Source organism: Pezoporus occidentalis, unplaced genomic scaffold (assembly GCF_034315485.1).
Source record: "Pezoporus occidentalis ecotype Australia unplaced genomic scaffold, CSIRO_AGI_Poc_V1 ctg263, whole genome shotgun sequence".
Lineage (NCBI taxonomy): Eukaryota > Metazoa > Chordata > Aves > Psittaciformes > Psittacidae > Pezoporus > Pezoporus occidentalis.
The window spans coordinates 1,453,411-1,480,447 of NW_026914534.1; the positions used below are offsets into that span (position 1 = coordinate 1,453,411).

At 49.7% G+C, this 27,037-nt stretch overlaps 2 protein-coding genes across 2 annotated transcripts in view; both read right to left on the reverse strand.

Moving 5' to 3' along the window:
- Positions 1-41: 41 nt before the first annotated feature.
- CCDC134 (coiled-coil domain containing 134) lies at positions 42-7,227 on the reverse strand. Its single transcript, XM_062624192.1, has 7 exons — positions 7,100-7,227; positions 3,357-3,474; positions 2,492-2,613; positions 2,203-2,287; positions 1,805-1,986; positions 1,517-1,588; positions 42-1,192 (listed from the first exon to the last, which is right to left on the reverse strand). The coding sequence occupies exons 2-7, from the start codon at positions 3,457-3,459 to the stop codon at positions 1,067-1,069; spliced, it is 690 nt and encodes a 229-aa protein (XP_062480176.1). The 5' UTR covers positions 3,460-3,474; positions 7,100-7,227; the 3' UTR covers positions 42-1,066.
- A 430-nt stretch (positions 7,228-7,657) lies between these two features.
- Positions 7,658-27,037, reverse strand: part of MEI1 (meiotic double-stranded break formation protein 1) — a 37,212-nt gene continuing 17,832 nt past the window's right edge. Inside the window, exons 16-31 of the mRNA XM_062624194.1 lie at positions 26,398-26,458; positions 25,126-25,223; positions 24,197-24,371; positions 23,939-24,086; positions 23,105-23,377; positions 19,781-19,946; positions 18,127-18,231; positions 16,382-16,492; positions 15,691-15,875; positions 14,574-14,655; positions 13,930-14,135; positions 13,119-13,200; positions 10,645-10,751; positions 9,670-9,801; positions 9,205-9,314; positions 7,658-7,879 (exon numbers count right to left, since the gene is read on the reverse strand). Of these exons, the coding sequence (XP_062480178.1) occupies positions 7,834-7,879; positions 9,205-9,314; positions 9,670-9,801; positions 10,645-10,751; positions 13,119-13,200; positions 13,930-14,135; positions 14,574-14,655; positions 15,691-15,875; positions 16,382-16,492; positions 18,127-18,231; positions 19,781-19,946; positions 23,105-23,377; positions 23,939-24,086; positions 24,197-24,371; positions 25,126-25,223; positions 26,398-26,458 (2,087 nt within the window). The 3' untranslated portion in view covers positions 7,658-7,833. The remainder of the gene's footprint in view (positions 7,880-9,204; positions 9,315-9,669; positions 9,802-10,644; positions 10,752-13,118; positions 13,201-13,929; positions 14,136-14,573; positions 14,656-15,690; positions 15,876-16,381; positions 16,493-18,126; positions 18,232-19,780; positions 19,947-23,104; positions 23,378-23,938; positions 24,087-24,196; positions 24,372-25,125; positions 25,224-26,397; positions 26,459-27,037) is intronic.

A 27,037-nucleotide genomic window follows, 5' to 3' on the forward strand; every position in this document is an offset into this window, starting at 1 on the left:
CACACTCCGGCTCTCACCAGGAAGAGGAGCAAGAGCCAACCTTCTTTTACTTAATACAAAAAAAATAAAGTCAAGTTTATTCCATTAAAACAAAACACGCACCCGTTGCCAACCCCCAGCCTGACAGACCTGACTCCACGCTTAAACATTCAGGACGTTCCCCCCTTCCCAAAGGCCGTGGTGCCCCAGGCAGGCACAGAGCAACTGCTTCTGGAGGACAGTCCCTCTGCAAGAGCTTCGCCTGCTGCCAGTTCATCAGCAACCACGGGAAAGCACAGGATTGTTGTGCAGGGTCCCAAGGCCAGGCCATTGCCTCTGATCTCCCTGCAGCACAGACACTATGGGTGGGAGGACGGGCTCACAGGGCTCAGGGATGGCTCCCCAGCACCATCAGCGTCAGCGGTACCTGCACTATGCACACCCATCAGCTGCAAAGAAGGCAAAGAACTGAAATCCCTCCTTTCCAGCGATTCACCACGTTTGCCTCCCTTCTGGGAATGCTCGCCCAGGAGAGCAGGATGTTGCTGGGCCAGGAACAGATGCCGTCAGCCTTTCCAACGACAGCTGACGGATGAAACACGTTGCTTGCTGAAACAGGCACCGGGAAGAGGGAAGAGCTGCTCCGGCAGAGGTAGCGGCTGGGCAGAGACCAGGTATAACCGGGCGGGGGTGCCAATGAGATCACCAGTCTAACCAAAAAAAGAACCACCCCAAAACTGAGCGAAGCAGCGTTGCTCATGAGGCTGTTTGGTGTGACACGCTCCCCAGCCCACCATGACGGAGGAGGCACGTTCAGTGCGGGGCGTGCTGTGGAGGGGGGGGATCCCCCGGCTCTCCCTCGCCCTACTTCCCCACATGCCATGGGTATGGCCCCACTGCCTTCCTGATTGTGCTTTGGCTCTGGGGAAGGGGAACCCCACGTCAGCCCCCCTCAGCCCCACTGGGGCAACCCACCAGCACTGCCACCCGGCCCTGGCTGAACCAAAGAGAAAGGCAATGAAACAAAACCCCACGGCACAAACGGAAAGCGATCACCAGGCACCGGGACGAGGCCTCCAAGAGGGAGCTACAGCTCCGACTGCGAGCGGGAGATGCGTGGGCCCTTGCGGATCTCCTTCCGCTTCTCCTCCTTCTTCCTCCGCTTCTCCTCCTCCCGCAGCGCCTTCTGGAAGGTGTCCGCGCTGGGGAAAAACTGTGGGGTGACAGTGAGGGGTCAGCACGGGGGAGCCCCCGCAGCCTCCCGGAGGCACAACCACCCCAAACCCGCTGAAGCCAGCAGGGCCAGGGGGCTGAGCTTGAACACGGCACAAGGGGAATGGGGTCCCAACATTCCCATGGGCCACAGGAGGGAGGAGATGGCAGCACATGCCCCAAGCTGACCACAGCCCAGCAGGGGAATTTGACAGGCATGTTTCAACCACGCTTCCTCTGTGATGGGGTTTTTGGCCGCTCCCCACCTAGCCACCAACTGGGACAGGGAAGCCCATGGGGTGAGCTGGCGGCATTTCTGTCTCACCTCGGAGTGGTCCACTTTAAAGGGATTGCGGTAATCGGGCGATTTCTCACTGATACCCAGCTCCTGAGCCATCTGTGGAGCAAAGGGAGACTGCGTCGGGAAGTGGTGGCTCCTACCTGCACCTCCCCATGGTCTCTTCTTCCCCACCAGCCCCCTCCATGTTCTTCCTCATCCCTCAGCCCAAGGACAACCTTCAGACATGGGGTACACTCCCCATGCTCTCCTTTGATCCCCAAAACCTCACACCTCCCCCAGCCCCAGCAGCAGGGAAGGGATCAGGAGCCGTACCAGCCCCAGGACCTGGGAGTGGGGTCCCTGCTCAAACACGCCTGTCAGGTTGCAGAAGCCGATGCCCCAGCGGATGAGGCTGTTCCAGTTGGAATTGCGGTCAAAGTAGTGGTGCACAATCTTGGGGAAGCGCAGGACGACGTCCCCAAAGAAGGCCGTGTTCTCCACCACGTGGGAGTACGCTGTGGGGAGAGCCACCAGCCCCATCGGCACACGAGCCCCATCCCACTGGTGAGGGCAAGCGGGCAGGCTGCCCGGGTCAGAGAGACAGCAGTAAGGTCCCTGATGGACAGAGACCAGCCCAGGTCTGGTCTGGGTAAACAGGGCTCTCAGGAGGAATGGCAGCAGTGCACCGGAGCACTAGGAAAGGGAGGGGGTAAGGAGAGGAGAGCACCTACCATCCTTTATCTTCTCATCCTGAGGGAATGGTCCATCGGGAGGCACGTCGGCAGCGATGAGCACAGCCCGGGAGTCCTCTAGCACCTGACAGAGCCCTCAGTTACTGCCCCATTCTGCCTGCCCTTCCCTGTACCCCAGGGGTGCGGCCCCAACCGCCCCACTTGGAAGCCCCACAGCATCCTCCCTGCAGGAGCTAAATCGCACCCAGCTCTTCTCTTTGACCCCACATAACCCCCCGGTCCTCCCCAGCCCCACGGCACACTGAGCCCAGAGGGTGCCGTGGCTCACTTTGAAGAGTCCCTTGAGCATGATGTCAATGATTTTGTACTGCTGGTTGATGTCATTGAGCTCGATCAGGTTCTTCAGCGCGTTCATCTGGTCCTTGCGCTTCACCTCAAACAGCTTCTTATCTGCACCGTCGTCAAGGGCACCACCGGCACATTCCCACCACGCTCCCGCCGTCTCCCTCAGCCAGGCACCCAGCACCACCCCATGGGGTGCCTGAGGGATGGGGCAGTGCCTAAGCCAGGATGACACACAGTTTTCCAGTGAGCCCCTGTGCCCAGACATCCCAGTGGGACAGTTAACAGCACTAGGTGCTCGTGGGGAGCTTTCCACTCGCCAGACACTGGCTGACAGCGGAAGGGGAAGATCAGCTCCCACCTTCCCCATATATGTGTCAACAAGCACACATCTTCTCATACTTCACCTGTTGACCAGGGGATGCTGCCATATGCTAAGAAGGGCCTGCATTACCCCATCTCCTTGTGGGCAATAAACGTCTGGGGCATAGAGGAGACCAAGTCCTGTTATCCCAGCCAGTGATCCCAAGGCACAGGCATGCTCTGCCACCCCTCTGGCCATCCCAAGAGCAGACTGGGAAATGTGCTCAGCACCCAGGATGCTGGAGTGAACAGGAAAAGCACTGTGCACGGGAGAACACCACTGAAAAACCCATCTCTGCTCCCGCATGGAATCAGGCACTTGGTGTGCAAACCCAGGAACAATGAGCAATGAGACCACTGCTCAGTGGTTCTGGGTCCTCCCTCTCCCTCCATCCTGCCCCTCCTCCGGTGGTCTCTGCCCCTCTCCCTGCAGCCCCAAGCAGGCACGGTGCATCCACAGGACAGGAGGGGTAGGCTGTGCAGGATACAGATCTCCAAGCCAGAGTCCACCCTCTGTTTCTCCAGGTCAGTGAAGCTGCCCCGGGACAGCAGCAGCACCAGCAGGACAGGGCAAAGGAAGAGAAGATCCATGTCAGCTGCCACAGCCTGCAATGGAACAGACCAACAAACCCAGTGAGGAGACTTACCACAGCCACAGGAGCCCCTCAGGGCCGACAGCACATTGCCCTTGGCTCTAGGGTCCTCGCCTGCCTCTCCCCTGTCCCCATGAGGGGCTCAAGGGAGACAGTGGCCAGAGCAGGGTGACGGCTGTGTTGCAGCCAGCCCTCCTCTCTGCCTGCCTCCACTGCTGGCTGGGCCCCCGGGGGGCTGGCTGAGCACTGACCCAGCACAAAAGCGGAGCCCTACCCCTTCTCCCAAAAATAACACTGGCTTTTTGCTGGGTTTGCAAATCGGAGCAGCCCAGCAGCTGCAGCAGCAGGGCTGAAGGTGGAGGAGGGCTGCCAAGGGGCTCCAGTCTACCTCTCCTTCAAGCACCTTGATGGCTTGGCCACCTCAGCCATCTCCACCTCTCGGGGTGCTGGCACCTGGACCCTTCCCCTTGCTGCAAGCCAGGTGCCAGCTGCAGGCCCCACACTGACAAGCAGCAGTCGGGTGACCTGGTGGCAGCTCTCCCCACGCACATCCTCCCTTCTGCAGGAATACGGCCGGACTGAGCTGCTCCCAGCCAGGAGGGTCCCTCAGACAACACAAAGAAGAGATGCTACAAGAGAAGGTCCTTGAGAGCAAGCACTCTAGGGATAGCCTAGACCCTGCAAAGGGGAGGAGCGCCTCAGCCTGCAGGCGGTGGGACTCGGGGCAGCCTGTGCACAGGGACGGTGTTCCCAAGCGGTGGCCACCGGCAATCACGGGAGCAGCAGCAGCGCTCTCAGAGCATCCCCCAGCCGCCTCCTGCTCCCAAGGGAGGCAGATGTGTAAGGCCACGAGCACTGCCCTCACCCTGACACCTGCTCTGCTCCTCAGCCCACGTTCCCCTGCACGGCCGAGCCTCTCTCCTTGGAACACAAACAAATCCCTTCGCCACACCGGATCCAGGTGGTTCCTTGCAAGTCTGTCCAGCCTCAGGCCCAGGAGCGAGGCAAAGCTGCAGCACCGGCTGCTCTCCCAGCCCCACAAGGAGTAGTGGCAGCTCCCAATGAGCTGAGCCAAGGGCCCTTGTACGCCCAGCACAGACAGGGAAACATCGCCAGGAGAACATAAGAAACCCTCTGCGTTACTTTGCTGTTGTGCTTTGCAACAGGCAGCACCCCTGCAAGGGAACAGATCAGAGTAACTACAACCAGCGTTACAGGGAAAGGCTCAGCATCACACCCTGTGTTCTGGATGCAGTGCAGAGCCAGGACAGCAGCACAAGCCTCCCACACCAGGCCTGGGGTCCGTCCCCTCTGTCCACTGACAGTATATTCCAGCCACCCTGAAAGGCCACAAAGCCAAGGCTGTGGGGACCGATCTTCCAGCCGGGGCAGGCAGATGCCCTGCTAGACCCACCAGCCTGGTCAGCTTCCAAGAGGCTGCTTCACGCTGCCAAAACCCATGACGCAAGGGCCAAGGCCTGGCTCAGCAAGGGGCTAGGGGTGCCCTCTTCTGCAGAGCCCCCCACAGCTGCTCACTCCCTCCCAGGCTCTTAGGAGGAGGAAGAGCAGCGGCTCAAAGCACAAAGTGTGACTGCTCTGGGACCCCGCATCCAACACGTGGCCGCGAGAGCTGGGCTGGCTGCGTGCCCCGGTTACAAAGCACGGCTCTCAGCCGAAGCAGCTGCCAGCCAGCTGGTTGCTGGAGCTGGAATCCCACCAGCCTGCCTGGCAGCCCCCGAGCCTCGAGACAGGCTTTTACAGAGACATGACAGCGGATACAGCAGGATGGATGGATAATGTGCTCAATAAGGATGCTTTAATGGCTTTAAAAGTCCTCCTCAGCAGTCCTGCAGATCGTGCCATGGGACCAGGTTGGAAGAAGTGGACCAGTGAACCATGCCATACAGCTGCCCATCACCTTTCCATCTGACCCCCTCCCTGCCGACACTTGTTCTCACATCAAAGCTACTGCCATCATCCATCAGGGCTGAAACAGCCCCATGACAGTCAAATAGGAGCCAGTTGTTGCCCCCATCCATAGGGTAAGTGAGGCTGCTGGTCCCACATGGCACCAGCTTGAGTTCATTCCCTGTCACTGCCCTTCCTGTTTCACCCCATTTTAGTAGCAGAGGGCATTCAAGGCTGGACTGGGTAAGCACAGGGATGCCAAAGCTTCTTGCAGATACTCCTCCATGCTTTCCCCTCGTGTCTTCACATGCGCTGAGGGGTAAGAGAGAACAGAAACAGGACAGAGCTGCTCCTCTCTTCCCTCCTTAAACCAATCCCTGTCAAAACCGGCTCTGCTTGGCGCTCCCAGAGCACTCTAAGGAGCCAGGGCCTCTCCTGATGCTACAGATGGGAAGGAGTTCCCACCAACATTCCCCTCGCAGCCCTGGCCAACAGGTTATTTCAGCAGAAAGCCCACCAGTCTGTTCCGTTGTCTCCCATCCTCTTAATTTAGATGTGTTTTTCCACAGAGACGACAACAGATGCTGTGTTATAGATGGTTAGTATTTTCCATTAGAATGTTTTTAATGACTTTATAAAATCTCCTGCAGGAGCCCCATCTGAGCCGAGCATCGCTGGGATTTATTCGCTTAATGAGCTCACCAGGCAGAGCCAAGCTCCCACACTCGGGCTCCCAGGAGAAACAATTTGCAGGACACCCTTTCCCCTCTGCAGGGGTAAAAGCACCACCGTGAAGCTCACCCCAGGAGCACGCCGTGGACAAACAAGGGATGAAAACTCCCCACCCCACGAATCCATCCCTGAGCTGCTCCTCCATCAACCAGATGAGGATGACTCTCTTGTCACAGCTGAACCAAAAGCCTTGGAAGAGAAACACAGGCTGCTCAGACCACTTCTGCTAACACAGACACATCTAACACAATCGGCTGCTTCAGTGAAACAACAAGCCGTTTACACCTGCTTCCCTCCAAAGTCCCTTCGCTGCCAAACCCACAGCTCATCTACTGCAGGGATGGACACCAGCTGGGGTTAAGCACCCAGCGAGCTGCTGTGATTTCCATCCAGAACGGGCACGGATCGTGCCTCCCATCCCGCAGGAGGGGGTCAGCAGCAGCACCCCGCGGGAGATGGGGATTCTCTTTCAAGCATGGCTGAAAGTAACGGCAACCACACGGGGATAGGGATGTTGAAATGGGATTAGCCAAGACAACCTGGCCGCGCTGTGGGGAAGCCCCACAGAGCCGTGTCAAGCGGCCGCAGCAGGCAGCACACCGCAGAGTGCAAACCCACGGGACGGGACGGGACGGGACAGGACGGAGAGGAGAGGAAAGCTGCCTCCCGGTGCTGCCGCCGCTGTGCTCCTCACGCAGCCCCAGCGCGGGGCGGCAGTGGCAGAGCCCTCCGGCCGGGAGCACAGCCGGGACCCGCGGCTCGGCCACGCTGGCGGCACGGGCGGATTCCCCCCATCCTTCCCTCCCTCCTTCCCCCCGCGGTGTCCCCGGGGCGCTGCGGCCACCGCCTGCCCGCTCGCCGTGCTCCAGCGCAGCCCCCGGCCTGCCCCAGCCCCCCCGGCCCCGCTGAGACCCTCCCCGGCCAGGCCAGGCCAGGGCAGAGCAGGGCAGGGCTCCCCGCTGCTCCGTACGGCGGCGCGGTGCGGCCGGGCCCCTCACCTGCGGGCCGGGTAGCGGGTACCGGTGCCGGGAGCGGCGCTCACGCCCGCCGCGCTGCCATGCCGCTGCCGCCGCTGCCCAGCCCCGCCCCACCGTGTCACTTCCTCAGCTCCCGCTCCGCCCCAGCACCGGCCCCGGCGGGGCTGGAGGGAGGCGCGTCCCTCTGTCCTCTCACCCGGGGCTGGAGGGTCCCCCCCGGCTCTGCGGGGGAGGGAGCCGCGTTAGTTAGAGCCCCAGTGGGGCACTTACAGGAGGCAACAGGCAAGCGGCGGTGCGGGGATGTAGCCCGAGGGACCAGCAGTGAACTGGAAGAAGTCTCCTCTTCCCAGTGGTGCAAGCAGCACGTCTGCCCCCAGCCGGGGGGTCTGACCGAGCACCCCAGCACCCCTAGCCAGTCCAGAGGAACCCGCAGCACCGCCAGCTAAGGCGAATGAGCAGGGAGCATCTTCCACTGCACTCGCATCCCCCGATGGCAACGCTTGCACCAGGAAGGTCCATGCTCCGGTAACTGAAGAGCATCAACTAAGCCGTATCCCACAGAGAAAAGGACATGAAGAGGCAGTTCAGTAACTTGGCTTTATAACCGATTTTCAACAAACCTTTTTCTGAGAATGAACTACACATGACTTCTGTCCATCTCCTCTCTGCTTCTGACTGGAAATAAATGACAGGATGGAGTGTCCTGTTCCATTCTTGCCTTGTTCCTCTGGCTGGGTGCACCACATCTTCTCATCTCAGTCTCCAATGTGTGACAGGGACACTGCCACACCTCCCAGGCATCTGTCATTGATGGCATGAGTAGAAACTGAATGGAAGGCATAGCTGAAACTCCACCATGCCATGGGAATTCCCACATTTGACATAGTGCTGACAGAAGGGTTTCATTACTAAACCAAACCTCCCCCAAGCCATAGAACACCCACCCCACTGCCAACATGTACGAGAAACACCAGTGTTTCAGTGAGCCTGAAGGAAGTTCCTTTGTCACAAAACTGATGTCAAAGCTTATTTTTGACCAGATGATTTTGACTTCCAGAACATGACTGTTCAGGTAGCCACTATGGCTGCACTTGGAGCACATCCAAACCCCTTCCTAACAACTGAGATTTGAAGGCTTCTTCATAAGAAAAGCCAGAAACAGGAAGCAACTTGAGCAATGTAATGTGACCTCCCGTTCACCTTCCCTCACCCCCATGCAGACAAGCAGATGCAGTGGAGAGGAACTTCACGGGGCTGGATGGTCTCCACCTGGACAACCTGTGCTCCAGGCATCCCACCACAGAGCGGTAGCATCACACTGGGGGTAAGCACAAGGACAACCTGCTCCTTGCAGATGACAAGCACCTCTCACCCACCACATCGCCTGCACATGGCTGATGAAGGTGTCCCGCAGAGGAGGAAGTCCCCACCCCAACAGGAAATCCCTGCTGCGGCCACCTCCATCACTGCCATCTGTCTGAGGCAATGAGGTGTGATGAAAAGAGGAAGGCAAAAGCAGTTTGAGAACTAAACAGATACTGCCTCAGGCTCTGTCTCTCTCCACAAGTAATCTGGGGGCAGCCCCTACTTACATCCCTGGAGCAGAGGAGGATTCAGTTCTCAGCAGGGGACTCTAAGGCCAAGCAGAACACAATTCGGTAACTTAGTGGTTTCTGAATGCTCACTGTCCTTTGCAAGTGCTCAAATCATCTTTGGGTTTCCATGACTCCACAGGCATACTGCACCAGGTAGCACACAGACAGGGTTAGGTAATTGTTCATCCCCAGGGAAATCAATATCAGATCATTACTGCTTTGAAGTCCCAGGCTCCCCAGCCTGCTCCCCTTTCTCAGGCCACTCTGCCATGTAGGTGAATGCAATCCCAGCACAGAGACCCATCTTTCATCTCAAATGTCTCCTTATTTCCCAAATGTCCTCTCAATTTAGGGATGATGAAGTCTTTAATCCCAAAGCTAGCCAAGTGTAACAACCACTCTGAGTTTTTCCAATTCTGTTTTCCTTCAGCTGGAACAAGGGAAGGAGCAGCAGATCAAGTATCTCCTCCCTCTGTCTCACCTACCACTCTCCCATCCCCTACCAGAGGCATCTTGCCCAGCAAAGGATACACAATGTCCTGATGTTTTACAGATGTGGTCCTCTGTCCCAGAAGGCGCTCCAGCAAGGTCTGAATGGTCCCTGCCTGCACTGGCTCCACCTGGAACTGACTGCTCTGAATCTGAGCAGTCATAAGAAAAAATGATTTCCAGACCAACAGCAGACTGTTGGGCTTGTTCCTTCATCCCTCCTTCCCTCCCTCATCTCCACAGACAGCAGTGAGACCTTCAAACTTTGATCCAGGGGAGAATTAAGGGGCCACCTGATCTGATGACACAGTTTAGGCAGCTGCTGGCATCACTCGCTTTCCAATTCCTCTGGACACTCAAGGCTGTAGGCCAAGCTAGCAGCTGCAGGACTCCTCTTCATCTTACTATAACCTCCTCAAAAGGAAGTTTATGGCTCCACATCAAAAGGCTAAAGCAAGCCCCTAGGGATTCCCTTTTCATTTTCCTAGGTAGTCACTGCTCTCTTACCTGACAAAGGAAGAGGCAAAGAGCATGAGATGTGGCCTCAGGCAGCTCTGCCAAGTTGGCTTCTGCTGCCTCCTGGAGAATCTGGCTAATTTCTTTTTGAGAAATAATATTGCTGCTTTTATATCTCAGAAACTTGAACAAAGGAGAAAAATAGAGGCATTAAATAGCGAAAGATCTACAGACTCCAACAGTGACTCAGGTCCTTGGAAAGACCTCTCCTATTTCATGAGATGCTGCAGTACCTTATCCCCTGGCCTGATTTTTACACCGCTTCTCCCAGAAGCAGTGCAAATACCTGTGTTGATGGTGCTCTGATTTATTACCACGTTTATTTTGGTTTAGGTAAGGAACTGAAATTAATCAGGTAACCTTTTAAAAGTGAAATAAGAATAGCAAATATTCACAGACCTATCTTGTATTTGGAGAGGGAAGGTTCACATTAATAACCCATTCCTCTCATCCACTGTCATGAGGGCTTTACTTCAGTATTTCTGCTGGGCAGGACCACATTCCCTCTCTTGTTTGCAGGCCCCACATACAGCAGGGTAGTAGATTGTGGTAACTCTCTGCCCTAAGCAGTCAGATCTGTGAGGCCAAAGATGGGGAGACAAGCTGTGAGGCTGAGCAGAATCTGCGCTCCAGAGAGCTGCAGCATGCTCCCTGACTGGTAACAGCAGTTACATGCCCTCTGCAAGTTTCCCCTCTCCTCCCCAGGGGTCCTAGGCATTATAAATAAGTGCTACAAACACCAGAAGAACAGGACCTGCTCGCTGATAGCAGTCAGTTTCTGCAGGGTGTGGAAGGGAAGTTCACTTCAAAGTATCATTATTATGGGGCACAAATACAGTGCCAGACAAAGCCCCAGCAGTATCTGAGACTTGTGTGTGCATAGGGGGCAAGTTCCAGTAACTGATCCACATGCAGTGTACCAACATCGTGGGGAAAATGGAGAACTGCCTGCCCTTCCCTGCTCACCAACGTCATCAGCCTGAGCACTTCTGGCTGCAGAAAGGACTTCTGGCCCCCGTCAAGTAGTGTGAAGAGCAGGAATCGATGCCAGGGCTGGGAAGCCACATGTAGAGCTGGGAGAGAAGAAGCAGCCAATCAAAGACAGCTTTAAAATCAGTCAAGTGACAGGCTTGAACACGGGTAAGGACAGTCTTCAACACTGACCCCAAGGTTTCTCTTCTAGACCCCATGCTGTGAAACACTAAGGGGATATTTTGTTCTGTTCTTGCTTGTTAATCTGACACTCTCTGGGCAAAAATTTAGTTTTGAGGACAAAAGCTTAAAGCTTTTTAAAGCAGAAAATACATTTTGTCCATCTTTGTGCTGGTATATGAAGAGAAACCTTCTCCTGGGGTTCATGTCATAAAATACTTGGGGGATATCTTTAGCCCAGGGTTTTAAAAATAATACCCACTGGTTTCAATATGAGGACAAGTTTCCTGACCACTGGTTTTATTTAGCTGCAGAGTACACTTTGGGGAATGAAGAAAAGCCTTTAACACAAATCGAGCTTGTATCTGCATCAGAGTGCACACTATGGGGACCAGACAGGCTGATGGTTGCAATACAAACAAGCAGTAAAGTTCTTAATAAAGAACCTATCTGATGGACAGAGATTAAGGCTCAAGGTCACTGTCTGTAACAGCATAAAGTCTCACTGAATAAAGTGTTACTACCTTGTATTTATTGCAGATAGGAGCAGGGAATGGACAGCTACAACACATCAGCTGATACAAGATGTTCAACCACGGCAACTCAGTTTTAGAAAGTCCCTTTGCCACTGACAGTCACATAACCTCCCTATTAGCAGTACAAAACTCTTTCCTATGGGAGAAACAACTCTAAAAAACCATGTAAAATGTTTGGGGGGTATCTTTTTGCTGATGGAAATGAGAAAGCACCAGCACTGTGCACTGAACCTGCTCTGCACATCTGGAAAAATCTCTGGGCCAAGAGAGTGTTTTGGAAAGCCTCAAATGAGACAACTCCTGGAGGCAGAGTCCAGGCCATGCTCTTTCCAGTGTTCTCTCTTCTTTCAGTCAAACATAGCTTTGACCCTTATTCTGCTTGGAATAAGGAGACTTCTGTTACCGCTGTTGCAATCTTCTGCACTACAGAAAGCATTTAAGCAGCCAGAATGTGAGGTTCAGCCCTTGCTGAAGCAGCATTGCATTTATTTGATCCCAGATCAGCAGAACCTCCTGAGAACATGGCACTTTTTGTGTTTTTTTTTTAAACCTAGCCCTTTAATAGCCTCCCTTCAGCTCCTGCCTGTCATTCATCTGCAGCATCACATCTTCATTCAACCACTTCCGCTATGGAGACAGGCTAAGAGAGTTGGACTTGTTCAGCCTGGAGAAGAGAAGGCTCCGGGGAGACCTTAGAGCAGTTCCCAGTGCCTAAAAGGGCTACAAGAAATCTAGAAAGAGGTTTTTTACAAGGGCATGTGGTGACAGGACAAGGGGGAATGGATTTAAACTGACAGAGGGGAGGATTTAGATTAAATATTAGGAATAAATAAGGGTGCTGAGGCACTGGCTCAGGTTGCCCAGAGAAGCTGTGGCTGCCCCATCCCTGGCAGTGCTCAAGGCCAGGTTGGATGGGGCTTGGAGCAACCTGCTCTAGTGAAAGGTGTCCCTGCCTGTGGCTGGGGGCTGCAACTGGATGAACTTTAAGGTCTCTTGCAACCAAAACAGTCTGGGATTCTATTATTTCTCTCTCCCACCAGTATCCCTTTAGTCAGGTGTTCATTCGCTCCATCTGCTCTCTTAATGTTTAAATAACTGAACAGGTCAGGGTACAGAGAACTTTGTCTGGTTTAAGGTCAGAGCCAGCACCTGGACTTCATGGCAGGAGGCTGACAATAAGCAGAAGAGTCTGTTCTCCCCACCAACTGCACGACGCTGTCATATTATGTTATATTGCTAATCTGGCATACCTCAGGTCTGACACGGACTCTGGAAACCAAGGTCTGCATTTGCCCCTGGAGATCTAGAATCTCCAGCTTTCCTTCCTATTCTCCCCTCCCCTCGGGCCAAAATGTGACCAGTGCTGTTGGTGTGGAACACACATCATATTCAGATCCTACCTCCCCTGTATTTATGCTCTGAATGTTTGCTACAATTGGCCTGGAAGTGAGTAATTATTCCTATACCCCTTCCATTCCTAAACCTTTCACTCTTAGTAGGGAATGACTATTTTCCTTCTGGAAAGCATCTTGGTGTTCAGAACCAAAAGTGATGGCTCATGCCTACAGGGGAGCTAGCCATTGTGATTTCATCCTACAAAGCACATGATTAACTTTAGGCATCCAAATGATTTTTCTTATTGGGCATAAATTCACTAAGCATCTGCTCCAGGGTGCTACTGGATGGAGATCAAAGAGCTCAAAATAACTGCAGGAGGGAAACCCAGGAGAAGAAAGAGCAGGAAGACTTTACCAACGTCCTGGTTCTTCTCATACAGGTATTCCACTAGAGTTTCCAGGCAGGCAACCATGGCTTGAGAGAGCAGCAAGTCCTTCTGGAATACCAAGAAGACAGGGTAAAAAAGAAGAAGAAGAAAATAAAACCCCTAACAGTCAACACCTATTGCCAGAGGAAAATTCATTAAGTGGCAGGATCTGAAGAGCATGCAGCACAGGAAAATAACACCTTTCATCTCTTTCACAATGCGCTGCAAATGATCTGTCACATCAAGGAACCAGACAAAGGCACGACTACTTATTCTGAGATTAAGTAACAGCCTCCAAAGAATAAAGATGTGAGCACAACATCACTTGAGAGAGTTAAATGTAAACTGATGTACTACTCCTGCAGCCCAACATCACTTGAGCAAGTTACATGCACACTGGTGTACTACCCTGAAAAGCACCTTGCCAGGGGAGTGGGGGAGGGACTGGGATTTGTTACACTTTCCCCACCTCTGTCCCTGTGGATGTGGCATCCCTGCAGAGCAGGAGATGGGAAAACAGAGATCGTTAGTACACAGAATTTCAGCTATCCGGTTCAGCAGCAGGGAGTACTGCATAGCTTGATTTACCTTCTTTCTCACTGCACCATGCTGCAGCAAGAACATTTTCCCTCCTCCTCATTGCATATCTGTAAGGGGTGGAAAATGCAAACAAAAGGGGAAAAAAGAAACCCAAACAGGCAACCCCTTAGGTTCTGCAACAGGGTGGTTTCTCCTCAGGTTAGTGTACCTGCTTGAAACCCAACACTGGTGTTGTTCCAAAAGTCGTATGTTATATACCTTCAACTGGACATGCACCAGAAGGTTCTGCAGACTGGCAACAAGCAAGAAGACCTGCTGTGGGATGAGGGGGTGCAAAGCAGCATCCTGCAGTGATGGTGGCTGTGGTTGTGTAGTAGCCTGGGCTGTGCTTTGACCAATGATCACCAGCAGGGAGGAGGAGAAGTTCTGTCGCAGGACAGCTCTCAGGAACTGCATGATGCTCACTAGACAGGGAGCTGCTTATTAGTTTGTGTCAGTGTTTTCCACTCCCCTACCCTGTGTGTTGGTGCCTGTGCAACAGCATGGGAGAGGGTAAACAGAAAATATGGGCTTAAGGCCCACCAGAGTTGCCCAGCAGCTGCTGGCAGCTGCAGACAGGAATGACAACCCTTTGTTCATCTCCTCCCTGTAAGACACCATTCCAGTTCACGCTTGGTTCCAGATGTCATTACCAACTTCCAAGGAAGACTGGTCGAAACTCAGAGCTCCAGACTTTTGCCTTTTCTCACCACCAGTTACAGACTCCCACAGCTAAATGGACCAAAGCTTCCAGATTCCCACCAGCACCTCCACCATCCCATTTATAGTCACCAGTTCTCCCTTGTTGCAACATGGTACTAGCAACTGCTTCCAGTCAAATCCCTGTAACACGTGAAAAATACCTAACAGCAGGATTGGCTTCTTATTCCTGAAGATGACTTCATTCAGGACTTTTGTTAGGTCTAGAGAGAGTGTCTGGTGAACCTAGACAAGAATTAAAGAGAAGAGAAAAAATGGTGCTGATTTGAACCAGGTGAAAAACTCCAGTAGAGATACATTCACTCCTTAGATGCTACCCCATGATGACCACTCTAAAACAAGGGAACAGCTTCAGGGTTTCAGAAGTCTGACCCAGGAGGGAGGGTTATGTCAGTGGGCCCCAAAGTTTCACTCACCGCTCGCTGCCAGCTCCAGACAGTTTCCAAACCACAGTGCAGTTTGTTTGCCTGTCTCACTCTCACTACTCCCTGCACACAGGTGCCAAGCACAAGGAGTAGTAGGAACAGTCATAACCAAACACAACTGTACCTTAGCCACACAGCCAGTCACCAAGAGGAACAGAGGCCTGGGTAGATACTTGAAAAGTAAACGTTTTCCCCTTGTGTTGGCACAAGAAAATGCTTCCCTTAAAGTTGTAATTCCAGTACCAGCTGACAACTCCAGCTTAGTTCAGCTCTCTTGAGGGACTGCAAAGCATCTAATACAATGACAGCTGCCCACATTCATAACAGCTTGCTAATATTGAACACTTACTTGCCAATAATAGGTTTGCATTGTGATTGTTCCATTTTTGTTGAATACTTACTTGCCAATAATAGGTTTGGATTGTGATTGTTCCACTTTTGTTCATTTCAGCATCAGAGAAGTACTTTACGACATGGGAACTGTGTCTCCCACGCCCAGGCTTCCCTTGAGAAAGGCTTTAACATGTATTTTGCTCTGTCCTGAAGAGTAAAGTGATTTGAATCAGGAGGGCTGGGTACGCACTTTTTTCCCCAGGATTCCTGCCTTCCTCTAACACTCCAATGATTTGGGTCTCAGACTCCAGCAACATGCTGGCTTCCAGTCCTGCTGGAGAAGTGCAGCAGGGAATAACTTGTGGACAAAACCAAAAGAGCAACCAAGGCAAGCAGATTCCAGGCCGAAGCAAACCACTTTCCTCTGGTAATGAAGATTTCTTTAAATTAAGGTTTTAAGGTTTAGCCATTCCCTGGATGTGAGCACTGGAGTGGTGCTAACCTCAGTATTGTAGCGATGCTGAGAAAGTAAGAGGGATGCAACCAGCAGCCAACCAGAGCACAGCAAGGCATCCTCAGGTGAGAGGTAAGCAGCAGGTTCGGACGGAGGGGACCGCAACCAGGTGCATTCCAAAACCTTCTGCAGCAGATCGAGCAAGGGCACGTTGGAGAGCAGCACAGCCACTGCTGCATGGGAGAGAGACAATCAGAGCAGCTGAGGGGATGGTGCAGGTTAAACCAGCTTGACAAGCAGAGGAGAAGGGCAGAGCACACCCCCGCTGCAGCAAGGCAGCCTCAGCTCATCAGAGTAAGGCTGTCCAGCTACACTGGTGTTCATTTCCCACAGCACAAGTGACTGTTCAGCCACCTAATAAAATGACCAGCCTTCAGCTAACACAGCTGGAAGGTTGGTTAGAGCTGTTCTCTATTATTGTCAAGTTTTTTGAATTTTGGCAATACCAGGACATTTCAAACAAAGCACCAAAGCCCCACTGCTGTGTTTTATGAATAAGACAAATACAGTGCTTCTGTCTCTCAGCAGCCAATTCCTCAAAATGGTCTTTATTAGCTTTAATGCTGTGTCTGGATAGGGTAAAATCCACCTCACCTCTTGAGACGGTTAGAACAGTGTCTGATTGCCCAGCTACAACCTCGCTAAGATTAATTTAGCAGTCAATAAAATCTTGCCTCACCTCTCTGTTGACTACCAGGTGTTGTCTGATGAAGGCTCCAGTACAGAAAGTTCAAGGATGGCTGCAGGAGGTCAGTGTCCCTTGGCCTGCATTTCCCACAGAGATTACTGACTGCAAACAAAAGAATGTGCACAACACGGACACCAACATAACAGAGCACCTCAGCACAAGAAAACAGTTGGTCGGTGTGAACAGGGCTCGTAAAAGAGCCACAAAACTTGAAGTAAAAATAACCAGAGTATGGTACAGACAAAGCAACTGGCATCTGCCTTAGAGTGTTTGCTTTAGACTGGATGCTGCAGTGGAGTATGACAATGGGGAGGGAGGAATAGAAAAAGGTATATTAAAGGGCATATATCATATTGGGCCATAATGTATCCAAGAGCAATAGACTATAAGTTACCTGTTCCTACAGAGTGAGTTTGATCCTAATATTAGGTCAACCATAAACAGCCATGTGCCTCTCACATGGTGACCAGACTGGGGAATGGGCACTGGGACTGTGCTCCTCCACTCTTACCAGCCCTGCTCACACTAGGAATAAACACACCATGTTTGTTTTAAGCACCAAACACTTAGGAATAATATTTAGTGTGATTTTGGGAGGGAAAGCCAGGACTGCAGGGCTCAGCAAAACTGTCATAGGAGACCTTTTGAGGGGCTTAAAGTCTGAGTAAGCAGTTCTCAAAACCCACATATCAGCACACCTCCCCACACCCCCTCCATCTACAAGCTGGTTCCACATAGGCATCATCAGAGAAGAGTGCCCTGCACGCCTGCCCCTGAAGAACACAGCCTACGGAGCTAAGCGGGGCTGGAAGGGGGTGGCTGGTGCAGAGAGAAAGTTGTGCTATAGAATACAGAGCAGAAAGCAAGAGCAAAAGGAGTTTGTGCCTCCTGGGAGCAACTGAGCTCTCTGAAATCACAGCAGCTAAAAAGGCAGGTAAAAAGAGGACATGGCTCTTCCACACCCCCAGTTTCCTTGGCTAATGAATGTCTGAAGAACACTGATCCTTTACAAGGTCAACACAGGCAGCCCTAAGACACAGAACATTTTAAATTGAAGGGGATAGTCCTTCAAAGCCTGCTGGAGAGATCAACTTGTCAGAGCAGGGAAGGGATGAGAGGACAGATCAGCTAGACTTCCTCGTGGTATCTATTTTTCACAGCCTACATGAACCTCCAATAGGCAAATGAGAAGGGAGAAGTTACCGAGTGAGGATCACTAGACAAGACACAACTTGCACTTCTAGGTCTCTGGCGTGGAGTGGGCAAGTCCCACAGCTGATTGAGACCCATATACTCTGGACTCGAACTCCAGGGCAAGCCCAGGTTCAAAAGGGACCCCTGTGTCCTGCCTGAACCCAACAGGAGCATGTTAGCAAGTGTGGATGGAGAGGTATGATTCAGGAAGCACATCAGCAATACTGTCATGTGCCAAGTCAACAACAGTCACAGACTCTGAAATTGTCATGGCCAGGGTAATGCTTTTGCCACCTTGAGAGGTTCCAGACCACATATGTATTGTAAAAGAAAGAGGAAGAGAACCTGGGTTTTGCTGACTGAACTGGTAACCAGGGCTCTTTACAATGCTCTGGCTATGAAAGTATTTCAAAGCGAGCATAACTGTAACACAAGGTAACACTTGCTGTCAAAGGACAAAGGGCCAGCCCCATATCATCTTATGGAACAATTAACAAACACAGATCAAAGACCTCTGGAAGAAGATAGATGCACAGACTCACCTTGGTGAAGCAGCTTGAAGTCTGTGCTGTCCAGCTCCCTCACACCCTTGCTTCGCAGCTGCACCAGGAAAAGGAGGCTCAGCAAAACAGGCAGGTTCCTGTTAGCTAAGGAGGGTGCAGACAGCTTAGTTGGCAGTGAACTCTAAACTTACATTTTTTATATATATATATATATATAAATATCTATAAATATATATATTATATATATATATATATATATATATATAAAAAATATAAAAATATATATATAAGCTCCAAAAAATGTTTTCACAAAGGCTCAGGAGTTTTCAGTTTTGAGGAGAAAACATTTACAGGTGTCTTTAATATTAACATATTCTTGATGGAGTCTCACTGTTGGGCCACCTTCTTGTCTAAGAGCAGGCTACTGTTCAAACAGAGATGCAGACGTCCTTACCTGCCCAGACCTCCAAGAGAGCTGCCTGCATGCTGGAAGGAAGACAAGGACATGACAAGGAAGTCATGTCTCCAGCGTATATCTGGAGTTTGACTTTCTGATGGGGCTGTCAGGAACTCGGTTAGCAAATTCAAGATGCAGTATGAACTGGACCTGGGGATATTAGTGTCAGCAGAACGGCTCTAATCTTGCAGAAGCTCTTCTAGTCCTGTGTCATCTCTCCATCACCCGCTGTTTAGAGGAATAGGTCTGACTCCCACAGTAGGAAATGGACAATCTGCCTCCCCACAACCCCTGGCACCCTGTGATCAGCACGAAAAGGACACCACAAGTGTCCAAATGTGCAAAATACCAAAGATGCCAGTATGGCCTTCTTTATCCATAACGCTGTAACCTCAAGCTCCACCATGCTCCTGCTTTAAATCCCACCCTCTTCTCCAGTCTACCGATGTTGTAAGGCAAAAACACTTTCCATCTTATTGCTTCCATCCCAACTGCTGCATGACAAAACATCCCAAACAGAGCAGAGCTGTTAGAAGTGTCTGTGCCTGCATGAAGGGCACAAGTAAAAGGTGTTCTGGGCCCCTATCTTAGGAGAGTCAAGGACACCCTAGCACTGCTCCCTGTTCCAGTTCAAGCTGAGAAGGTGCTTTGCACAGCACCTTTCACAATGGGACAACAGTCCCAACCCCACAGCCAGGGCTAGCAGGGAAAACAGGGGATTTCCCCCCATCACAACCCTGCTCTCATTGAGAAACTGAACATGATCATGGGATCTGCTGATGCCACAGTTCCTGTTTGGGGATCAATATCATGAATAATTCAAACAATCTCTGTTCCCTGAGCGTACTCAGCACACCAAGCTGTTTTGCATAGAGAGGAGTCAAAAAGGAGGATGTCCTTCAGTCACTAGTTAAGTCCCCACTCAAGCTGGAAGATTGACCAGCACAGCTCTCCACTTGAACACTTAAGGCGGTGTAAGAGAACCTTGTCTCAGTTTAACAACCACAGTTTGAAGCCAGAACAACGTAAATTAGGAAAAGACTTTCTCAATTCAAAGTAAGAATCTCTGGAAAAGGAAACTAAATCAATGCAGTCCTGTCCATAAATTTCCTCATGCAGATACGTACAGAAGTTATATCAGCACTTCAAAAACGCTTTATCCTAGAGTGCATCACTTCAGCCATTGAGCCCGCTAGTTGACCTTAAAGCAAGACCAAGTCACAGAGGGGCAGTCACCTTGTAAGGACGCTGAGCTGCTCTCTACCAACACCTGCTGCAGAATCTGTAGGAACTGACTCCGGAGGAGGTCACAGACAAGGACTTGGTCATAGCTTTCCAGGAAGATCTTTAGAGTCATCAACACCTTCCAAGCCACCTCCACAGAGCTTGAGCAGACCAGGTCCTGTGAGGGAAGAAGCACACACATTACCTTTCTGCCCTGATTTGGCAGAAGTCACTGCTATTTAATACCATTATGCTAATCTGGTGCCTTGGGAAACAGACTAATAAAGTACTGTTCAGATGAAGTATGTCCTGATTAGAGAACTGAATAAAGCAGACAGACTCTCATCTGATAGGCACCTGTGAGTAATATCCTGTTTAAAGAATGCATGTGGCTATGTAACCCCCATCTAGCACACAAACATTTGAGCAGCATACATTTAAGGGCAAGGTTTTAAACACATGGGATCCTAAAGCCAGGGCCCTATTTCCAAAAGCACAGATCTTCTGGCACTTCTGCTCTCCTTGTTGTTTGGAAAACTAAGGTTGCATATAAAAGATGCGTACCTAATATCAAACTTATGAGTCAGTCCATAGCTACTTATTTTCAAAAGGCTGGCAGCCTTGTATCTGCATTAGCAACATAACAGCTGAACTGCATGAAACATACAGGAACCATACAAGCAATCATTGAATCTCAGAAAATGGGACTCATGCACACAGCATTCAGCCATGAGCCTGCTTCTTGGCAACAGAGTTCTGTCTGGAGCCTCTGAGCTGAACCCTACAGCTGTTAGCCTTAACTTGGGCACACCTTTGTTGTTAAGGTGTTTAACATTAAATTCACTTGCACAGCATGTACAGATGCAGTTCGACAAAGATCAGGCAGAAAATGCTTGGTAGTGCTGACATAATATGATCATCTCAACATGTATTATGTCAGCATCACCTTGGCTCTCCTCCCCCAGTAGTCCCAGCTACTGCATTGCAAATGGTACAGCTGAAGGAAGTAAACAGAAAACTGGTCTCAGTTTTGTCTGCCAGGACAGCCTGCTGCCTTCCCTATCACATAGTAGTCAGGAATCCTGACTGGGATAATGGAGAGGAAATGGCTGTGGGACCCCATACCCAAGGAAAGCAGTTGAGGTAAGAACAGGCTGCCTGTGCCAGGAAAAAAGTATCTAGTTCTGAGCTTGATTCCTGTTCATATCTGAGACCTTCAAGGATACAGGGCAGGGAACTGTCTGCACAATCCGCTCCACTGACATAGATCTGCTCCATATGACATTAAGGAATGTAATCTAAAGCCAGTCAGCCTATTTCCATTCTCTGAGAGAGCAGCTCAGATCTGAAGCATGAAGAAGACAAGTGGGACAGTGTGTGATCATGATCGCATTCACCCTCAGATGAACACACACAACACAAAATGGCACTAACCAAGGGCCACAGCCTTCCTGGTCCTGGTAAATGCATCACTGTGTTAACATCTTCCTTCCTACTCAGGAGCTCAAGGTCTCAGATGAAGCCACTAACCATCTGTTCGATCTAGTCCAGACAATTCTTAAAAGCAGAGGAGCAAATAAATCATCCCTGGAAGGACATTCATTTTTGTTTCACTGTACCACACAGAGGCCTTTCCATTTTACTAGAGCATTCTCAGGCTGAGGTTGTTCACCTCCTAAGTTTTCTTTACATCTGACAGCATATTTATCCCAGGATATTGCACTGTTTTATTAGCCCATCTAAATTCAGATTGATTATGCTCTTCTCCAACTGAAAGGTGAAATGTCAAAGCCTGTGATTTATTACAACTCACTTTAATGACCAGGACAGAGCTAAATTAATTTATTTCTGCAAGAGCACACAGAAATACAGACAAAGGGAAGTAGGAATACTCTACCATTCAGGGAAGGAGCCACTGTTTCTCTTTTGTTTATTGATAGACCTGGGATGTATACACCACATTATGGAGTGCTAAGTTCCAGAACTACTGCCAAAGGCAAGTCCCATGGGGCACTTCTCCTGAATTTGATATGGGAGCTCACTGATCATTTTGGCTAATGCTCTGTAATGGTTATCAAATGCCTGGATGTTGCTACCAACTGTCGAATATCACCCTCACTGTAAAAGAACTGCCCCACACAGGTACCCTCCTGTCAGTCATTTCACTAAGGTGCGATATTAAAATGTACTTCACGGCCTCTTTGATCATAACAAATATGTGCCAGACTGTAATGCCTGATGGGTGCCCACTCAGAATCAAACCTTGTTTCTTCACTGTCTGCTGACACGGGCTTCTATTCACACTGATATATAGTTTTAATTTCTCTAAAAGGCTGGAGAAGAAACATCACAGCTCTTTGCTTTTGTCCTTCCAGGCAAATCTCATGTTCCCGTGTGGAAATATCAGCAAGTATTTACTGTGTGACTGGCTGAACAGTCGTGGGGTAGGTGGCCACTGATGAGAATGGGTGACAGGGGAGGTGGAAGAGGTGGGAGTGAGAGGAGGTCTCTAAGCAGCCATCAGCACCTAGATTCTGTCATGATTACATAGGTTAACAGATCTCATTATGCCAGCAAACACACAAGACCTGCTACTTCAAGGCCCCTTTCTTCCCTGCACTGAATAATTTTCCCTTCCTCAAGACTTTTATTTTACCTTTAAAGAGCAATAAAATGTGTTGTTGCGGCCCTGGAAACTCAGGAGTTCTGCAAAAATCTCTGACAAGACTCTCCAGTTGAAACCAACCAAATTAAAACCCCCAGTGAACAGAAAGCCATGCCCTCAAGACCTGCTCTCTCCATGCTGCTTTTTCAAAGTTCTTTGTTCCTCATACCCTTCTCATCTATCAGTAGTAAAACCATTTCTCCCAAATTAGCAAAACAGCTTCTTGAAAGGCTGCTACAGAAGGATCTGGAGTACCCAGCTGTGTATCTGGATAGAGAAAGGAATGAGGTTTTTCATGGCATACATGAGCACTCTTCAGATCCCTTCCTAACCAGCTTTCAAAAGATCCCTTCCTGTTACAGTGGATGGATGACAGAGAAAGATCCATTTTCTGTATCAGGCTTCCCTGCGAGGTGGAAGTCTACGTATACACTCATTGGCCCTTGTACCAGAATCCTTGGCCTCATGTCCCACATTGGACAGGGCCTTGACCAACCTGCTCTAGTGCAAGGTGTCCCTGCCCATGGCAGGGGGTTGAAACTGGATGATCTTAAGGTCATTTCCAACCCAAACCATTCTGTGATTCTATGACATCACTGAGAGCTTTAAAAACCAAAAAGCCACCTAAATCAGGGCCAGGATGGTAGCCTTTCCTTGTGAAAGTTACATACCAGTAAAATAAGTAAAATGCTGGAATTGCTCTTCAGAATGGGAAGTAATGGGTTAACACTGTTCAGCTGATCAGACATGCCAAAACCATCTTCTTCAATCCCAGTTTGCTTGCAGTCTCCCCAGGAAAACCAGAGTTGAAGGACTTGGTGTCCAAATCTCCCCATAAGTTCAGGGTAACGCAGGAAGAATTTCAGCAGCAGAGGACAATGGACGTAGACCAAGCTTAGATCTGGAAGATTATCCAGGATCCTCCTTATGGTACACAACGACCTCTGGTAAATGTGTGGGAGGGAAAAGGGGAGAGAGAACAGAATTATCACTAGATACTAATTATCAAAAAAGCTGAAGTGATGTGAGTGCTATGAGAAACAGTCACACTGCCTTCTAAGTAGACAATCAAATATATCAGTTAAACATCATTTTGCGAAGCCCATTTGCATCATAAAGGCTAAGAAACTTGTAGGCTTTATACAGTTCTCAAAGCTGTGCATCAGCAAAGAGCCATATGGGAACACTAGAAAGCCTTCTGCAGAGGCTGTAGATGTGTTCAGGAGACTGAAGTGATGAAATTTATTATATTCCATATGTGAATTCACAGCCTATCCAACGCATTTACACTTCCCACACATACACAGGTTTATTCAGTCAAATCTAGATTCCCTGGTGGCTTTTCACAGTTAACTTTCCAGAGTGTAGATGCACTGCATGCTCTTCACTCACTCACTGCTCACCGCCTATGTCAAAATACTTTCCTCAAGAGGGTTGATGGGAGTGGGGAGAAACCTTAGTTTCCAAAAAAGGGTCCAAGAGGAAGGAATGAAATCATCTTTTACCAAGTCCAGTGGTTGGCTTTTGTCCTGACAGACAGCAAGGAGGTAAAGTGCAGCTCTGAGTATGTATAGAGGGGGACAGTCTCCATGGTCCTGTGCTGATAGGAGGAAATTTCTTATGGCTAAAAATAATTCTGTTTCTGGGACAAACCTGCATTCAAGGAGATTGGAGTGCAAAAGGTAACATTAGACATGCCTCACCGACCAATACATGGTATATAATAGCCACAAAACCACGTGCCTTGTATACTCTTGGCTCACCTGTCCTCAAGGGTGTAGGCAAAGTATAAGAGTAGTATAAAGCAGTGTTGGTGGCTGCAAAGAGCCTGATCCAAAGAGAAAGGGTCAGGGGTTTCAGCCAGGAGGAGAAGGCTTTCAGCAGTGGTGTAGTTTAATTGAGGCAGACCCTTCTGCAGGAGCTCAGAAATGTCTTGCTCTACAAATAAAACTACTATGAGCAGGCAGGCAGCGATGAGGAATGTTTACAGCAAAGCAGAGTGGAACAGGGGGATGGAAGCATCTGCCTGCCCCAATTCAAGAATTTAATAATTTAATAATTAGGGAAGCTCCTGATGTAAGAAATGTCAAAGCCAACCTCCCGCCCCACAGCCTGCATACAGCAAGCACACCCCTATGATCTGGCATGAGGTGTTGTGAGACCTGATTTAACGGAGCTGGTTTTGAGGATGAAAAGCCATTTCTATTTGAGGTTCCCAGCTTTCTGCTGATGCTGCCTGTATGGTGACCAACCACTGCCAGTGAGAAAAGTGGCTCTTGTGATATGAAAATTTTCATCTCATTTGTCTGGGACTTACCTATTATGGGAAGTTACAGTACAGACAGGAAAGCTTTACAGACTGTGCCAGAGGAAAAATCTGCAGATATAGGTTAAGTGGCAAATGAGATTGTTTCAATTAAGCCATGCACAGTTGTGCTAATAAATGTCACCATGTAAACAGGCAGGGTTCCAAATTCTTGAAAATACATTCTGAGTGTTATCTCCTTGTTGGACCAGCTTAAAAAAAAAGCTGGGGGGAAAAATCCCACAACCTCTAAATAGAGCTTATGTGTGTCCTCCCTTCCCTTCTTCTTTGCCCTTTTATTTTAGTTATTTTTGTACTTATTGCCTAAAGACAGGGTGTCAGGGTTTCAGAGTAAGTGAAACCATTTGTCTCCTTCTCCAAACTTGCCTTCCTGAGAAGAAGTTTTCTCTTTCTCTGTGGCAGAGTAAAGGCTCAAGCACAAGCTGCAGAGGAAGCTGGAACACGCCTGATTCAAGGCAGGATTACTGTGAAGAAGAGCAGAAAAATACAGTGCAGAAGGCCAGGAACATCTTCTTCATATTTCCAATCTCACATGCTGTCTGCTAGAACCTCAGTTTACTGAATCATCACATACAAGCACCTGCCCCATCACAACAGAACTCCAGGAGCCAGCTGGGGTTCCGGGAAAGTGAGTGATTCCCAAAGGACAGTCAGCTCACAGATGTGGCAGGTGTGCATAGTGATGGCAGTGAACGTGTTCACACACCTTGGGACAACATGAATATAGCGGGGTACTCTCACAATCATCACACCTGGTATACAAAGGGAGTCTTGCAAAGGCAGGACCCCAAACACTGCAGAGAATGGCCTATATATGAGGGTGGCTTCCCACACCTGATTCCACTGGCAAACACCAGTAGGGAGATTCTGTGGCATTATTTCTGTCTCCAATGATCTCCTTGAAGAACAGGACATAATGAATCAGCTTTGCACTCTAACACACCATCATTAGTGCCCCAAACTGCCGTATTCAGAGGCCTTGATCACTTCCCACACACACCATTCAAAGGCACAAACATCCCCACTACACACCCCCATTCACAGTGCTAACCTGGGCTAGGGGTGCTGCGTGTTTTGTTTACTCTTTAATAAGGTGCAGTCATAGGAAAGAGGGGTAACACACCTTTGCAGACCCACAGAGAGTCTCCCTAAGTCCTCCTCAACCTAGAAATCATAGCCTTTGCTACAGAAGACCCTTTGCAATGCCTGCTGTTGAAGCCTTCCTCCTCCTGCCCATTTCTTATATATCACACCACAAGGAACAATGATAGTGGTAATATGTACCTGGGGAGCCAGAGCTCAGATGAAACTGATGCTACTGTTATTTCTTTTCAAAACACCCACTTATCTGATTACTCCAAAGCCAGGCTGCTTTATCTCTACCTGCCCATCTCACAACAGAGCACAGGATTCTCACACCACTCTGTGAATCCACCTGCCCCTTATCTGACTGCCTCTCCCTTCTCCCACATCCAGCTTTTCCATTGTCAGTTACCATTTACATTTTGCAATAAGATATAACCACTCTTGAGTCTTTCAGCATTCCATCTTGCCAAATCAGGTGCATTAAATATGGCATGATCTGCTTTCCCATCTGGAAATGTTTGACTTCCTCAAAATGCATATGCATCACAATACCTTTGTACAGCGCAAAATCTGGCCTTCAGCTCCAGTGTCAGTCGGATGAAGGATGAAGATGCTAGACAGAAAGCAAGACAGAAATGTCAAAGGGACATAGAATGTGTACAATAAGGGAAAAAAGTAGGCAGGTCCCATAACCATCCCCACACATCTCCACAACAACCTGGTGAACAAGGCAGGTCATCTCAGTGTCCTCTCTCAAAGCAAACTACTCTGAGTTTGGTTTGGAGAGGAGTGTCTGAGATTCATTTGTTTTCTCAGGAGAAGAAGGGAAGATTTAACAGCTTCACGTGTTTAGAATAGAGGAATTCTCTACATTAGTTCTCTGATGTACAACGAGTAAGGAACACACAGAGTAAATAGGATTTCTACATAGTAAAAACCTACCAATTCCAGCATAATCCCTGTCTAGAGGAACAGCCAGTTCTGAATATTCCAGAGGAAAGGGTGAAGCTGACACAAGTTATTTATCTAAAATAAAATCTGTCCCATAATCATTGCTAGACCAAATAACTTTTTCATCCTGCTGAACATGACTGTGTGCTCTATTCTTACTCATATAAACATGTAATATAATCCTCCGCATGAAGTCTTGTTAAGCTCATTGCCTCAGTAATATGCAGTAGCAGTAAGTTCC